The sequence below is a fragment of the Syzygium oleosum genome, unplaced genomic scaffold, assembly GCF_021117445.2.
Source record: "Syzygium oleosum isolate NSW1041296 unplaced genomic scaffold, Sole_v2.1 Sole_v2.65, whole genome shotgun sequence".
In the NCBI taxonomy this organism is placed as follows: domain Eukaryota; kingdom Viridiplantae; phylum Streptophyta; class Magnoliopsida; order Myrtales; family Myrtaceae; genus Syzygium; species Syzygium oleosum.
Window position 1 is genome coordinate 651,067 of NW_026607549.1, and position 16,362 is coordinate 667,428.

The following is a 16,362-nucleotide window of genomic DNA, read 5'->3' on the forward strand; positions in this document are numbered from 1 at the left end:
ATCGCTCCTTATCACTCTAGGCTTCGACCAACTTGGATCGAGCTGACCTTGCTCTGATACCAAATCAACGGGGATGTCACGCCCCGATCCCCAATGGGCTTGCGACACCCCTTCGATGATCGTATTGAACGCGACGTCCCAGGACGCGCCGCCACCCCAAACGAAACACCCAACGACAAACGCAAGCGGAAGCGGAAATTAAACAACCCAAATAATAAACAATGACCAAAGGATAATATTTGCACAAATCAATATACGCATAACAAGCTTGGCAATTACCTATAGCATTCACAATACATAACATCAACCCCTGGCTACTAACTTCAAACCACGATCATCAAAAGGGGGTGGTGGTTGGGTAGCCTACTTGACTATACAAAAGGGGGCATCCAAAGATGAAGCGAAGCATCAAATGCCCAAGGTCACTCCCGGTCTTTGAACTGCACGTGACGACTATCCGTCACTCCAACCTGAAAATGTTTAACAACAGGGGATGAGATAAATCTCAATAAGCAGACCTCTAAACAAGTCTAACAATACCCGATTGTCCTAGGTAGGGTTTAGGGAGTCGCTTACCTAAGTCCAAGCCCACGGAAAATCGGCAAAGGCCCAAATGGCCTGTTGGGGCAGCAGCGAGCTCGGCGAGGTACGGGCACGGCGGCTGCTGGGGCAACTGGGTGGTGGCGGGCGGAGCAACGGCGGCCGGGACGGTGGCGCGCAGTGGCTGGGACGGCTGGGCGCGGCTGCTGGGTGAGCGGCGGAGCCGGGGTGAGCCAAAAACAGGGGAGGCGTCGGGGAAGAAGAAAAAACAGGGGAAGGGGGTGTGATGGTGGCCAAGGGGGGGCAGCAGGGCGGCGGAGGTGGCTGAGGGGAGAGGCTGGGTGGCGGAGGTGGAGTGGCGGCGGGCAGAATGGTGGCGCGCGGCAATGGCAAAGCCTGGGAGCCAAAATAGGGGAAGGCGCCGGGGAAAAGAAAAACAGAGGGAAGGGATGGTCGCGCGGCGGTCGGGGGCGGTACGGCGGCGTCGCGGGCGTCGCGGGCGACGGAGGACGGGCCAACAAGTGCCTGGGCAGCGCCGAACCGCGGCGGGCGCAGCGGCGACGAACGATGGTGGCGGTTGGTCCGGGCAGAGGCCAGCACTCGCGTGCATCTCGGGCGGACCGGTGACGGGTGGTCGCCCGGCTCGATTGGTGTGGAGCCGAGGTGGTGGTGGCTTGTTGATGAGAAGGCAGCGTGCGGCGGCGGGTCGAATGGCGTGCAGTGGCCGGGCGGTGAGAGGGAGGCGAGCGGGTGAGAAGAAGCAGGAGTCACGACCGAAGAAGAGAAAAGGAAGAAGAAGAAGAAGAAGAGAAAAAGGAAGAGAGGGAGAGGGGGGGAAAAAGTCTACCATGCAGAGGGATGAGTGGACGTGTGGGAAAAGAGAGGGGGAGCGGAAGTGACCGAGGGGGGGGAACATGCGCGGGTAGGAGAGAGAGAGAGAGAGAGAGAGAGAGAGAGAGAGAGAGAGAGAGTGGGAAAGTCAACGCACTCGAGTGCGATTCGACGGCCCACATTCAAATCCGAAATCGATCTGACGGCCCACGAGATTATGATTTGGCCCACAGACACTAAACAAAACACACTACGAGGGAGGTTTACTAGTTCAAATCCGTACCTGGTTCAAATTTCTCTTTTCACTTATCCCGAGCAATGTCGACACTGGTCATAATAATATCGACACCGTCCAATTAAATTTGTCACGAAACTCCGAGAAATTCGACACCAAAGTTTGGGCTCTAAATAACGGCCAAATTCGATCGAGTGCAATTCTAGCGAAATCTCTAATTTAAAAATAACTCAAGAATGATCAGTTCCGGGCGAGATTTTAATATAAGTACACTGATGAAATACCCGTTTTATAAATCCAAAAAATGGATCGAAATTCGAAATGTCACAACATATTAATCCAGACTAATTTTTTGCTCACAAAAAATCCAAAACTAATGTCCTTGACCCAAATCTACCCTCCGTCAAAGTGCATGCTTATCAACACATGTGGATTTTCCACATCGGATCTATCATCGTCCACGTCCGTTGAAACATATGTATTTTACCAGGATATTAGACAGAATGTCAACAGAGCCAATTGAGGTACTAATTTGGAAATGTTTTGTAGTATTAACCCTACTTTTTATATAGACATTGGGCATTGAATATTTCAATAAAAAAAAAAACTAATGATCTATCCTGGGCCTGTATCTATATTGCAATAACCATGTTTCAATTAATTGTTGGTTTGGACGATCAAGCTCCACCGATTATATCTTTCGTTCCTCTATGATCTTTGGGATAGGAAACTTAAATTATTAAAGAAAAGAAAAGGGGTACTCGTTAATAAATAAATGAAAAAACTTCCAATTTTTTAATGCTATGATTACTCTCGCGTTATGTATAATCACTATTTTTAGATATTGAATTCATTGCCGTATCAATTATATTTAACATGAGTATGCCAAGAGCTCCCACTTTAAAATGACCCCCAAAAATGGCTAGAATTACTCTTGTTATCAGAGGAAGAAGTCCCTTCAATGTCATGTCAATTTTCCTAGATGTAAACATTTTGGATGGTTATAACAGCTTTTTCTTACTTGACTAGATGGCCGCGACTCATACGATACATGTATACCATTCTACATTCACATCCTTTGAAATTTGAAATGAAAATATCTCTTCCAAAGCTTAATTTACTTCTTAAAATCAAGGAGTCCAGCAGCTCCTATATCTTGTTTAGGGTAACTTCATCCTCCTACCAACTACAAAGTGACATTTCTTTGGCAACAACAACCGACATTTAATACAACATTAGTTATGTAGTCTTACCTAGAGTTCCTAAAGACAAATGACATAATTTACGACCAATTCTGTACCATACATGAAAGTAAAGCTCTTGGTAATAACAACTGACATTTAATACACATTGGTTTAAAGTCCTACCTTAAAGTTCCTAAAAATAGACTAGTAAACTGATTTGACGTGGTTTATAGAAATCTATATGTACCTTTGTTAGAAAGGAGGGTTCTTAGGGGGGACGGTGTCATCCTTCCAAGAGCTCTTCCTCCAATCGGTCCTCTTCTTCTCTTAACAACTCTCTCTTCTCTCTTTTTCTTTTTATTCTTTCTGAATTTTCCTTTTTCCGTTTCGTCCCTTTAGTCTATTTTTTTCAATTTAAGAATACTGGTATTGATACAACATACTGATACTTTCACAATCATAACTCATAAGCTCACACACACTATAATATGAGTGACAAGTCTAGCATATCTAATTTCGATAAGAAGATTTTTGTTTTTGGGCAAATAGATAAGAAAGATTATTAATACGTAATTTTACAAGTTTAACTAAGTCGATTCAGCAAACTGAAAAATTACGTATAATTATGGACTCGCTCTCACACCCACAGTATTAGTAGTTATAATTAATTGGCGATGCTACTCAAATTCAGTTCGTAAAGAAATAAATGAGATAGTCCACATATCTTTTGCATTGGTTGGATCTAAAGTGAAAATTGATGAATATGAGATTCTAGAAAAAGAATTATTTATCCAAATCACCACAAATACATAGAAAAATCATGAGATAATTTATAAAACTTTCTTTATCGGTAATACTAAAGAAAGGCCAGATGGTTTCGAGACTGTCAAATTTAATAATTCCCACAACCTTAAATTTGATGCATGTTGATTAGAGGGGAAAATTACCAAAAAAGTCCTAACCCTCACTACAAAAAACATGAATTTTGCGACGGAAATTTTTCGTCGCTAATTTGCGACAAACTTTGCGACGGATTTCTAATTCCGTCGCAAATTTGCGACGGAAAATAAATCCGTCGCAAAATTCGTCGCAAATTTGCAACGGAAAATAAATCCATCGCAAAATTCGTCGCAAATTTGAGACGGAATTAGAAATCCGTCGCAAATTCGCGACGGAAAAATTCCGTCGCAAATTCCGTCGCCAATTTGCGACGGAAAATAAATCCGTTGCAAAATTCGTTGCAAATTTGCGACGAAAAATTTTTGTCGCTAATTCCGTCGCAAATTAGCGACGACTAATTTTCCGTCGCAAATTTGCGATGAATTTTGCGACGGATTTATTTTCCGTCTCTAATTTGTGCAACGAAATTTACCATTTTGCGACGAAAGTAGAGACGAATTGGATGATTGTCACAAGTTCAAATTCAAAAGAGATTGGACGATTTGCTACACGTCTAATTCTAAAAGAGATTAGATATTACAAATTCAAATTAGATAAGAAGATCTGTTATAAACTCAAGATATTAGATAATCTTTTAAAATGCTCTCGTCCCAAATAAGCTTTTTTAGATTCGATAGGTGCAAATCTTATCCTCTTTTTTTTCAAGACTTAGATATAGATAACACAGATATCTATTTAGTTGAATATGGCGGTTTCCTTCGCATGTAGCTCTTATGTATGCGTAAATATATGGGTAAATAAATTATAGCAATTTTCAAATAGATCGGAATCGGGTGGATGTATGAAATGTAAAGTCAATGTATCTATATGGGAATATGTATAGGAGATCATATAAAAGAGATATTCTTATTTAGACCTAACCAATTTGATCTAACCAATTAGATGAATTATTCCTAAAGGGTTACATCTGAATGATGAATGAATAGAGGGCATGCATTCTATTAGAGAAATATTTAGAAGATTCCCTATATTTCCTTTAATTGATTGTAATTGATATTTTCCCTTTTAGATAGTCATCCTATAAAACCGATAAATAGGTTCGTGTACTCTTCATTTGACAATGATATATATATATATATATATATATATATATATATATATTGCTCTTAATTTTTTTTATCACATTCTTGACTTGGTATCAGAGCCCTATTGTTATTTGAGAAAGCGTCAATCGAGTCTGTTTGTAACAACGACATCCACATCAGTCATGTTTCTCCACAGTGTTCGTAATGCTAGTCACATCGGCCCATTTCGCAACAACCTCCCATAGTTGTTTGACATTCCTCCGCTGCTCTAATGAAAAAAAAAAAAAACATCACCAGACTTGCCGCCCTTAGACGAATTAGATCATGACATTTACTAATTCATCAAATATGAGTAATGTGTCATTGTAAGAAGCATATCTACTCAAGGTTCCGACGGAATTAGCGACGGATTTGAAAAATTGGTCGGTATAAACATTTTCGTCGCTAATTCCGTTGCAAATTAGCGACGGATTTGAAAAAATGGGCGCCATGTGCCGCGAAGATCACTTCCGTCGCAAATTTGCGACGGATTTGGAAAATGCCCTTTATTTTTGGAATCCGTCGCAAAATCAGTCGCAAATTTACGACGGAAAAATAAGTCCGTCGCAAATTTGCGACGGAAAAAATAAATCCGTCGCAAATTAGTTCGTCGCAAATTTGCGACAGAAAAATTAATCCATCGCAAATTTGTGACGGAAAAAAAAATCCGTCGCAAATTTGTGACGGAAAAAAAAATCCGTTGCAAATTTTTGCGACGGAAAAAAAATCCGTCGCAATTTGCGACGGAAAAAAAAATCCGTCGCAAATTTGCGACGGAAACAAAATCCGTCGCAAAAATTTGCGTCGGAAAAAAAAGCCGTCGCAAAAATTTGCGACAGAATCCGTCGCAATCGGTCGCAAATTTTTGCGACGGAAACAAAATCCGTCGCAAAAATTTGTGACGAACATAAGGTTCGTCGCTAAAATTGGCGACGAAATATAAAGTTCGTCGCAAATTTAATTAAAAAAAGAGCGCCCCAAAGCCCCGCCCTCACGCCCAATTTCTCTCTCTCTCTCTCGCTCACTGTTCTCCCTCTCTCTCCCTCTTTCTCGATCATATGAGATCTGCTTCCGCTTCTCCTTCTCCTTCTCGCTTCTGCTTCTTCCCTCTCCCCCACACCCCCAAACCTCTCGCGCTCGCTAAGGGTTTTCGCTAAGGGGCAGCGGCTCCTCCCCCGTCGAGGGCAAGGAGGAGCTCCCCGAGAAATCAGAGGTGGAGGAGGCAGATCAAGAGGACCGAGAGATCGCCGCTCCGGCCGAGGCTTCCGACGAGGAGGCCTCGGCCGAAGATGACGATGGGGACGACGCCCGGAAAGAGAAGGAGAGCGAGGAGAATCCGAAAGGAGGGAGCTCCGTGGAGAAACAGGGCGTGCCCAAGAGGAGGAGGAAATCGAGCGCGGCGAAGAAAGATTCGGTGACGCCCGGAATCGAGCGGCCCACCAGAGAAAGGACATTGGTGGAGCTGTATTCCGCTCCTGCCCTCGTCAGGACGCCCTCCAGCAAGGGCTTCTCCATCGAAAAGGTACTGGCACGCTTGGACTCTCTTTTTTAATCTTTTTTTCCAAGGGATTAATGGCTTGCTGGTATTTCAGGGTCGTGGTATACAGCTTAAGGACATTCCCAATGGTATGTTTCCAGCTTTAATTGTTTCCTCATGGTTTACAGTGGGTTGATGACCATAGCCTATTGCATTCGTGTATGATTGGTTTCTTATGTCTTTTTTTTTTGCTAGACTATAATTGGTTATAGGTTTCCAGTTGGATCCAATTGTTAACAAGGCTGCTTTATACTTGTGATGTGTTCTTATAAAATCAGAGTTTTGAGGCTTTAAATCAGCGTGCGGTTGCAGTAGTTGTGGATCCCATTTAGAGTGTCGAAGGGAAGGTGGTGATTGATGCCTTCCGTTTGATCAACCCACAAACCATGATGCTTGGCCAAGAACCCAGGCAGACAACCTCCAACCTTGGACATCTCAACAAACCGTCCATCCAAGTGAGTGCTGACCAGATAATGCTCTCTTTGAATATTGAGTTTTGATCTTATCTCCTGGGGTTGACTTCATATTTTTAGGCATTGATCTATGGGCTGAACAGACACTATTACTCAATTGCCATCAATTACAGAAAGAATGAACTGGAGGAAAAAATGCTACTTAATCTTCACAAGAAGAAATGGACAGATGGCTTGACGCTTCGCCGTTTTGACACACATTCTCAAACCAATGAACAGACTGTTCAGGTAAGTCAAGGTCTTAATCTGTCGCATCTAGATTAGAGAATTGGTTGCACCAGTCACTTAGAGGTGGATTCTGGACAACGCAAGACAAGGCCCTCTGCTCAAGCATATTTTCATCTAGTGTCCATGTTTTCCTAATTAATTAAGATCAATTAGCTTGCGATGCATATAGACTTTCATTGAACTAGATGTTGAGAAGCTGTCGTTTCTTGCAAAACGAATGATTGTTTTCAAATTCAGATCCTTGTTTTAGTTGGATTTTTATTTTGGGTGTCCAAGGCTCGGAGGAGAAAAATTTAGGTTTTATCATCCAAAAGCTAAGGACATGTGCTTTATGCTTTAGGTGTAGTGTTGTTCATTCTTTGGTATATTCTCTTCCAAAAACTATTCATGAAAGTGCACTGCAAAGATCCTTTTTTAAAAGGATTGGCAAAGACCTATTCAATGAAAAGCGACAGGGCAAAAATTTATAGGTGACAATCTAAAGTCAAAGCTTTACACGATTCTTGGTGCGTACTCTGGACAGGTATGACAGATAAATTACAACGCATCCACCGCAACTATCGTGTACGAAGCAAAAAAGTCCTTATGGCCATTATGCATTCTACTTGGCCTCATTATGGCCTCATTATGGGGACTTCACCTGAAACCATTGACATGAAGCTACTTAAGTTGACATGGAGAAGGTTAGAAGGTTTGGCTGCTAGACTTGGTGGAGCCAAGAACATATTCTGTGAACTTTTTTCTGATAACAAGGTTGAGAACACCTTTTGGTTGGATAGTTCGTCAATTGAGAAGGTCTATCTTGAAGAGGAAGAATGTACCTTTCAGTTTGGTTCTTTATTTATGTCATTCTTGTGGAAAATGTAGATGAATGTATTTCATTTTCATATTATTATAATATTTTGATGTTATTAAGTGCTTAATCAATGTTAAATATAAGTTCCAAAAATTAAGTTTGCTTTTAATTAGGTTTAAAATCGAAAAATAAAATAAATGATTTTATCGTACGATCACAAATTACAAAAGTTCGTTGCAAAAATAAAATTTCGTCGCTAATTTTGTCCCTAAACGATATTCGTCGCAGAGTTCGTCACAAAAGAATTAATAAAAAATCGTTGCTAAATTCGTTCATGAATAATGTTAATGGCAAAAGTAAAAAAATTTGGTGGCAAATTATCGCCGAATTTTGCCACGAATAACTTCACCGCAAATTACTGACCAAATTTTTTTTTTTGGCAAATTAGCGACGAATTTTGCGACGAAATGTGCGACTAAATTTGTGACGAAATTTGCGTCGATATTTGCGACGAATTTTGCAACTACATTTGCGACGAATAAAGTTCGTGGCTAATTTGTGACGAATTATTTGCGATGAATTATTTACGACGAATTTTGCGACGAATAAAGTTCGTGGCTAATTTGCGACGAATTTTGCGACGGATAGTGTTCGTGGCTAATTTGTGACGAATTTTGCGACGAATTCTGCGACGGATAGTGTTCGTGGCTAATTTGCGACGAATTTTTTTCCGTCGCAAATTTGCGACGGAAATTGAAATTTTCTGTCGCAAAATTTTGCGACGACCTATTAGCGACGGAATTTTTTCCATCGCAAATTCAATTTGCGACGAATTTTTCCAAATTTTTCGTCGCAAAATTCGTTGCAAAAATCATGTTTTTTTGTAGTGGAATTTTGTGACGAATTTTGCGATGCATTTTGCGATGAATTTTGCCACGAATTTTGCGACGAATTTTTTTGCGACGGAAAAAAAAATTTCTGTCGCAAAAATTTGCGACGACCTAGTAGCGACGGAATTTTTTCCGTCGCTAAATTAGTCGCAAAATCGATTTGCGACGGATTTTTGCGATTGTTTCGTCCCAAAATCCGTCGCAAAGAACATGTTTTTTTGTAGTGCCTATTGCACTTATACCAATTCAGTCCCAAACCTTTCAATTTGGCCCATTGAGTCATAAACCTTTTGACATTTTGCCAATGTAGTTCACTCGGCCAATTTTGACTAGAAATTGCTGACGTGGACGCCGGCCGTCCTACGTGGCAAGGCCGATGCTGACATAGACAAATTTTAAAAAAATTATTATTTTTTATTATATTTTTTTGCTTTTCTTTATTTATTTTTCCTTCTTCCTTCACTAGTCGCCGAGCCTCAGTGATGGCTGGCGAGGGCCCTCTCTGAATTTGGCGAAGCGAGACTTGCTCGAGGCTAGCGAGGTCACCCCTCACCAAATCCCGGCAAGGCCGATCCTCGTTGGCCTCTAGCGAGGCTCAACCTCGCCCCAAGCCGGTGAGGCCAACCCTCGTTGGTTGTCGCCTTTGGCGGTTGTTTATGACATTGAAGGTAACGTAGAATTAATAAGCACATGCTCACTACTTTAAAAATTCATCTTAGGGTGTATTTGTTTCGAGGAACAATTCATAATAAAAGAAAATGTTTTCCCCTTTTCCTGTTACGGAGTTCATTCTCCTAACTTTAAGCCTACATTTTTTTTTTTTGCTGTAAATAGTTCTCTATTGACTAATCATTTTCAACAAATCAGACACGTGAAAAAGTCCAGAAATCAATTTGCGGAAACTTATTTCACTCAAACAAACACACCCTTGGAATATAGAGCATGTGACTTAGTACTTAATGACGCCCATCAAAGGAGATATGTGATCAAGAAAAGAACACAGCTGCACAGCATCATTCAACGGAACCCCCTTTCTCTTTCCAGCTTGTGTTGTTCTTTAGTTCATGTATGTTCCTTTTTTTCTAATTTATTTTCCTCTCTTGTTAGTCTTTTTTTTTTACAATTTTTGTTGATATGGCACTGACGGGTAAAAACACATCAACAAACACAAGTCCCATGACGAAGTTGGATTGCCATGTCAAGATGCCGATCTTACCAAATCGAATTGAAGGAATAAATTGGCCCATTGAAAGAACATGAGATCCAAATTGAACATTGAAGAAAAGTACATGAACAAATTATGGCATTGTCCCTTTAATTTCCAACCATTAGCTTATCAATTAGTCTTTAAGTCTCTTTGATTTTTTTAAAGAGCAACGAAAATCTTTGAACAAAATTTGAGGTGCCAACAATAGCCAATACTTGTCGTTTTGATTTTACAAATTATGGTCTCTCCATTGAAAAAAGAAAAGAAGAAAGATTATACTTTGCTACCTTCTTCATAATGGCAAGTATAGAAACCTAGACAATCTCGCTTCAATTCGAAACACAAATAGTCCAATTCATTATGGGTTCAATCACAAGAAAGTGTACAAAACAAAGAAAAGTGCCACAAAAAGCAGAGATCCTTGACCAAACCCATCACCCCCACCATCATAGCTAGAGCTACTGCTGTGATACAGTTTAGAGCTGCCAACGTATGTTGGGAAGTGGAGAGAGGGAAAGAAGGTGGTATGAAAAAACTTCCAATTTTTTAATGCTATGATTACTCTCGCGTTATGTATAATCACTACTTTTATAGATTGAATTAATTACCGTATAAATTATATTTAACACGAGTATGCCAAGAGCACTCAATTTAAAATGACCCCAAAAACGTATATTATACGTTTGGCTAGAGTTACTCTTGTTATCAAGGGAGGAAGTCCCTTCAATGTCACGTCAATTTTCCTATATGTAAACATTTTCGATGGTTATGACAGCTTTTTCTTACTTGACTAGATGGCCTCGACTCATACGATGCATGTATACCATTCTACATTCACATCCTTTGAAATTTGAAATGAAAATATCTCTTCCAAAGCTTAATTTACTTCTTAAAATCAAGGAGTCCAGCAGCTCCTATATCTTGTTTAGGGTAACTTCATCCTCCTACCAACTACAAAGTGACATTTCTTTGGCAACAACAACCGACATTTAATACAACATTAGTTATGTAGTCTTACCTAGAGTTCCTAAAGACAAATGACATAATTTACGACCAATTCCGTACCATACATGAAAGGAAAGTCCTTGGTAATAACAACTGACATTTAATACACATTGGTTTATAGTGCTACCTTAAAGTTCCTAGAAATAGACTAGTAAACTAATTTGACGTGGTTTATAGAAATATATCTATACCTTTGTTAGAAAGGAGGGTTCTCAGGAGGTACGGTGTCATCCTTCCAAGATCTCTTCCACCAATTGGTAGGGGTGTCAATGGATCGGGTCGGGTCAAGTTTTCGAGCTACCCGACCCGTCCCGACCCATAGGAGATGTGTGTTCTAGTTGACCCAAACACTACCCGAATCTCAAATAACCCTAGCTGAAACCTTGGGTCGGGTCGGGTCGGGTTTCGGGTTTTTATTTTGTTTTGTTTTGTTTTTTTTTGCATCTGCATTTCTAGCCTCTAGGGCACAATCAGGCTCGATTTCCTATTTTAGAAAAAGAAGAAGATCGTGAGAGATGTCTAGCGAAAGAGATTGTCCTCCCTTTTTTGGTCTTTCTTCACCAAGTTTGCCCGCCATCACTCTCTCCTCACGCGCCTCAATCGACTCCTCCTTCTCCGCCGAACTCGACCTCGGCCCCAACCTGATGATGGAGAGGAGGGAGTGGGGGGAGGGTAGCAAATCTGGAAGAACCCAAGATCGACCAAGGTTTGTGACTGCTAAAGTTTCGATTTTTGTCCTTTTTCCCTATTTAAAGATGGTGATGAGGCCAAAGAAGATGATGGCGTGGACGATGATGAAGGCACCGCTGGTCCGCATGTTGCGAACTCGACCACCCGGTGGCATCCCGGGATCTAGAACAGTAGTCTCGGGCCGAGCGGCACCAACAGCACCACTGGTCCCAAATCCTCCGTCACTAAAACTAAAAGTGTTTATGTCCCTATGCCTGACTTCTTTGTGTTCTTGGAGAGTGAAGAGAAAGAGACAGAGAAGTGGAAGGTGACTTGTTTGAATTTCGAAGTGCATTGAGGGATGTGGAGGCTCATCCGGAGGGCCAGCTACGGGGTACTAGGTACTAGAGAGAGAGAGTATGTATGACATTTTGAATTTCGACCCATTTTCGGGATGTATGAAATGAATATTTCTTCAATGCGCTTTCAGTGAAATCTTGCTCGGAATTGCTCACTTTCGAGTAGACTAACCGTTAGGGAATGGCTAGCTAGGAATCAAGTACGTGGACCCTAAGAACTTGGCCATGGATTGACATTTCGACCATAAGGATTGGCGATGGAATATTTTGAGCCGTTAAAGGCCGATCCAAGGATGGTTATAGAATTATTTGCAAATGTCGTGCAATTGGATCGCGGGTGATTCCGTTTGGCCATTGTATTAATTTCGAACGATCCTAAACCTAATCCGAACAATCGCGTCATTCCGAACTAGTGATTGACCTCACAATTACATGACAACCGAGATTGCCATGGCTTGAGTAAACTTAGATGTGGCTCGATATCAAATCGGTCACGAATCGATACTCGTAATTTTTAAAAGCCACTCGTTAGTTCGAGATACACTAAAGTCGCGTTCGATTGAATTTGGCCATTAATTAGAATCCGAATTGGGTATCGAAGTTTTAAGAATTCCACGACTAATTTGTCGGACGTCATCTCATTAAACGTAGCTAATCGTCGGGTTGATCGGAAATGCGAAAAAAGGAAAATTGGACAAATTATTTTTGTGGAGATAATGTTGAAGCCCCCCCTCTCTTCTCCCTCTCTTCTCTCTCTCTTCTCTCTCTCTCTCCTCCCCCACATTGCTGACCTCTCCACCGCTAACTTCCCCCTCTTTCCCCGTTGCTCCCCCACGTTGCTTTTGACTTCTGCCCTCTGCAGACCCACGTCCCTGCTGTTGCTGCTTCTGCCTTACTTCTGCTGCTGACTTCCTCTGCTTTTCCCCCATGCTGCTGCTGTTGCTGACTTTCCATGATGGACTCCTCCACGTTGCTGACTCCACCCACTCCTCCCCATGATGGACTTTTGCTCCTCGTGGCTTCTGCTTCACCGCTGCTGCTGCTTCTTCTGCTTCTGTTTTTGCTGCTTCTGCTTCTCGCTTCTCCATTCCAGCCAACCAGCAGCTTTACCCGCCTCTCTCAGCCACCATGAGTGCCGCCGCTCGCCCGTCCAGCCACTGTGAGCTCAGCTCACCGCCAGAGTTGCTGCTGCCTCTTCTTCTTGGTTTGCTTGCTTAGGATTCCTAGTAAGTACTTCCTAAGCCTTGGTTAGGATAATGGGTTACTAATGGACATGTTTAGGGGTGGATTAGAGGCTGTGGATAGTTGGTTTAGTGGTTGATTGAGCTTGGCTTGCTTGATGATTCTTGATTGGTTGATTTTCGAATTCGCTACTGCACTGCCTCTGTGTTTTGTTATTTTTGTGGAGACTTGTGTGGGCCGAATTTGAGGAATGTTCATCATGAAAGTTGCTCATAACATCTTGAAGTATAACATATATTAAATCTGGAATTTTTGGAGATCATTTGAGGTCATTCGGGAGTCCATTTTCGGACCGTGTTTAGTCTGCCGGATTTACTGTTCATCCGACCTTCTGGTCTTTCCGATTTTCTATAAATTTTTTCAGACCTCTTTTCAACAAACTTCTATCATAACAATTGTTAAGAACATTCGTGTCTATGACATATAAAAATTTCAGAGCTTTCCAAAGTGATTTGGGTACTGAATGAGATGTATTTTGATGGTCAGGCGGCCTGACCGGACGGGTTAAATTTTGTCTGACTTCAAGTGACAAAAAGAGGTGTTTACAGTTCGAACTGGGTTTCGAGTTCTCATGGAAAATGTTTATCAAGATGTTTTATATGACATATCCAAAATTTAGAATTTTTGGAGTTGATTTACTATTTATTTAAAAAGGATTTCGGTCAATGCGCAACAACCCAGTTTGGCTCCGGTTTTGTACATTTTCGATTTTTCTCTCTCTCGAGAATCATTCGGTATTATCGTAGCATTTTGACGGATTTAGTTGATATTGGGCTAATTTACAAAGATAAGAATTGGTAATGATTGTTGAGGTGTGGTCACGACACGTTCCGTCTAGGCGGGAGTTCTAGACGATGCCCGGCGGGAATTCGGATGCTGTCTGGTACCCGGGGTTGCCGGGGGGTGTTCGATCCCAGATGATGTCAATTGTGGTGGAGGTTGGATCGATGCTACTAAGTAGAATGCCGTTGGGTACCCGACTTGCTGGGGGGTGTTCGATCCCCAATGTTGCCGTCGCCGACGTAGCGGGACGATGCCTGGTTACGCCAGAAGACCGGCGGGAGTTCGGTGGCCCGAGGGGTCATTAATAATCTGGACTTAATGAGTGCGATTTGCATTGGGGAATGCTTTGCCTAAATTAATTGATGAGCGCGTATGCATGATTATGCCATGAATTGCTTTGCGCAAGCTTGATGGGCAATTGGCCATGTTATGGTGGGATTCTAATGTGCAGGGCATGTGTATGTGCCAAGGTAAGGTAAGGGTGCCTGTGATTATTATGACATGTTGGATGTCGGTATTGTATGATTAGGATTGTTCGGAGGTACGTGTTAGCCTAAGCGAGGCTTAGGTAGTTACTTATTGAGATTTATCTCATCACTCGTTGTTAAACATCTTAGGCTTGGAATGACGAGTAGTTGTCACGTGCGGTTCGGAGTTCTGGGGTGATGTTGGGCATTGGATGTGTCATCATTTTGAATGCCCTGTTGTAGAGGAGTTTAAGTTAACCTCCCTTTTGTATCCATGGCTTCGTTAGGAAGTGGCTTCGTGTGAGGTTTGTAATTGTGTAAACCTCCTTGGGTTATCTTTGTGAGCTTATAATGACTTGCTGGTTTTTATGTGAAGTGTTTTCTTGACTATCCCGTTAAATTGTATGTTGTATGGAGAGTTTGTATTTGCTTCTGCTTATGCTATTCGTTAGCGATTCGGTTTGGGTCAGCAACAAGTCCTGGGATGTCACGTACTTGACGACCTATAAGGGATGATCGCGCGCTCGTAGGGTTCGGGGCATGACAGTATGCTTTGGGGAGTGAGTTTGGGGGAGACTAGACAGAGTGTTAGAGTCTTCACAAAGTCTCAAGAAGATGAGAGAGAGACACGTGAAAAGACGTGAAAAGAGGTGAAGTGAAGACAAAGTCTAACGTCATAGGCAACTCTCTGGACTCCAGAACTCTCTCTTCGATTCAACCCGCAGAGTGGCGAAAACAAAGTATGTTTTTGGTAAAGCAACGTGTTTCGGTTAGGTACGTGTTATGACCTGAACCGAACCAAAACACGTTACAATACCCATTTTAGAACTGTTACCCGAACATAATGAGACCTGAACAGAAAACAACATAAAATTTCAAGCCGGTTTGGGTCGGTTCATGTTTTGGTTCCGGTATACAGTTCAGTTTTGACACCCCTACCAATTGGTTCTCTTCTTCTCTTAACAACTCTCTCTTCTCTCTTTTTCTTTGTTATTCTTTCCGAATTTTCTTTTTTCCATTTTGTACCTTTAGTCTATTTTTTTCAATTGGAAAATATTAGTATTGATACAACATGCATAAACTTTCACAATCATAACTCATAAGCTCACATATACTATAATATGAGTAACAAGTCTGGCATATCTAATTTCGATAAGAAGATTTTTTTTTTGGGCGAATCGATAAGAAAGATTATTAATAAGTAATTTTTCAAGTTTAACTCAGTCGATTCAACAAACTGAAAAATTACATATAATTATGGACTTGCTCTCACACCCACAATATTAGTAGTTATAATTAATCAGCGATGCTACTCAAATTCAGTTCATAAAGAAATAAATGAAATGGTCCACGTATCTTTTGCATTGGTTGGATCTAAAGTGAAAATTGATGAATATGGGATTATAGAAAAAGAATTATTTATCCAAATCCTCACAAATACATAAAAAAATCATGCCATAATTTATAAAACTTTCTTTGTCAGTAATACTAAAGAATGGCAAGATGGTTTCGAGACTATCAAATTTAATAATTCCCTCAACCTTAAATTTGATGCATGTCGATTAGAGGGAAAAAATTACCAAAATACTCGTTGTTGGTTTGGATGATGAAGCTCCACCGATTAAATCTTTGGGATAGGAAACTTAAATTATTAAAGAAAAGAAAAGGGGGCACTCGTTAATAAATAAATGAAAAAACTGAAATTTTGGGCAAAAGTACACTATAAGGGCCATAACTTGTATACGACGATCACTTTGGTGCCATAACTTTTTTTCGGATCACTTTGGTGCCAAGTCGGAGGAAAATAGATCACTTTAGTAACTCTGGCCAAAATTCCGGCCAAAAAGCTGACTTGGCATTTATATTAAAAAAAAATGGTCTGACTTGTACAC

General features: G+C 41.2%; 2 protein-coding genes across 2 annotated transcripts; both read left to right on the top strand.

The window, feature by feature from the left end:
- Positions 1-613: 613 nt before the first annotated feature.
- On the top strand, positions 614-7,500 carry LOC115667843 (DEK domain-containing chromatin-associated protein 2-like). Its single transcript, XM_056308029.1, has 3 exons — positions 614-750; positions 5,973-6,336; positions 6,407-7,500. The coding sequence occupies exons 1-3, from the start codon at positions 614-616 to the stop codon at positions 6,485-6,487; spliced, it is 582 nt and encodes a 193-aa protein (XP_056164004.1). The 3' UTR covers positions 6,488-7,500.
- LOC130134606 (26S proteasome non-ATPase regulatory subunit 14 homolog) lies at positions 6,073-7,672 on the top strand. Its single transcript, XM_056308020.1, has 3 exons — positions 6,073-6,806; positions 6,885-7,052; positions 7,576-7,672. Exons 1-3 carry the CDS (start codon positions 6,738-6,740, stop codon positions 7,579-7,581), a joined length of 243 nt encoding a protein of 80 aa, XP_056163995.1. The 5' UTR covers positions 6,073-6,737; the 3' UTR covers positions 7,582-7,672.
- The last annotated feature ends 8,690 nt before the right edge of the window (positions 7,673-16,362 follow it).

Excerpts from the sequence above, each read along its gene's own strand:
- LOC115667843 (XM_056308029.1), top strand. The coding sequence starts at position 614 with ATGGCCTGTTGGGGCAGCAGCGAGCTCGGCGAGGTACGGGCACGGCGG. Across the intron at positions 751-5,972 it reads CGGCTGGGCGCGGCTGCTGG|GGGCAGCGGCTCCTCCCCCG; the intron begins GTGAGCGGCGGA and ends GTTTTCGCTAAG. Across the intron at positions 6,337-6,406 it reads AGGGCTTCTCCATCGAAAAG|GGTCGTGGTATACAGCTTAA; the intron begins GTACTGGCACGC and ends CTGGTATTTCAG.
- LOC130134606 (XM_056308020.1), top strand. The coding sequence starts at position 6,738 with ATGATGCTTGGCCAAGAACCCAGGCAGACAACCTCCAACCTTGGACAT. Across the intron at positions 6,807-6,884 it reads TCAACAAACCGTCCATCCAA|GCATTGATCTATGGGCTGAA; the intron begins GTGAGTGCTGAC and ends TCATATTTTTAG.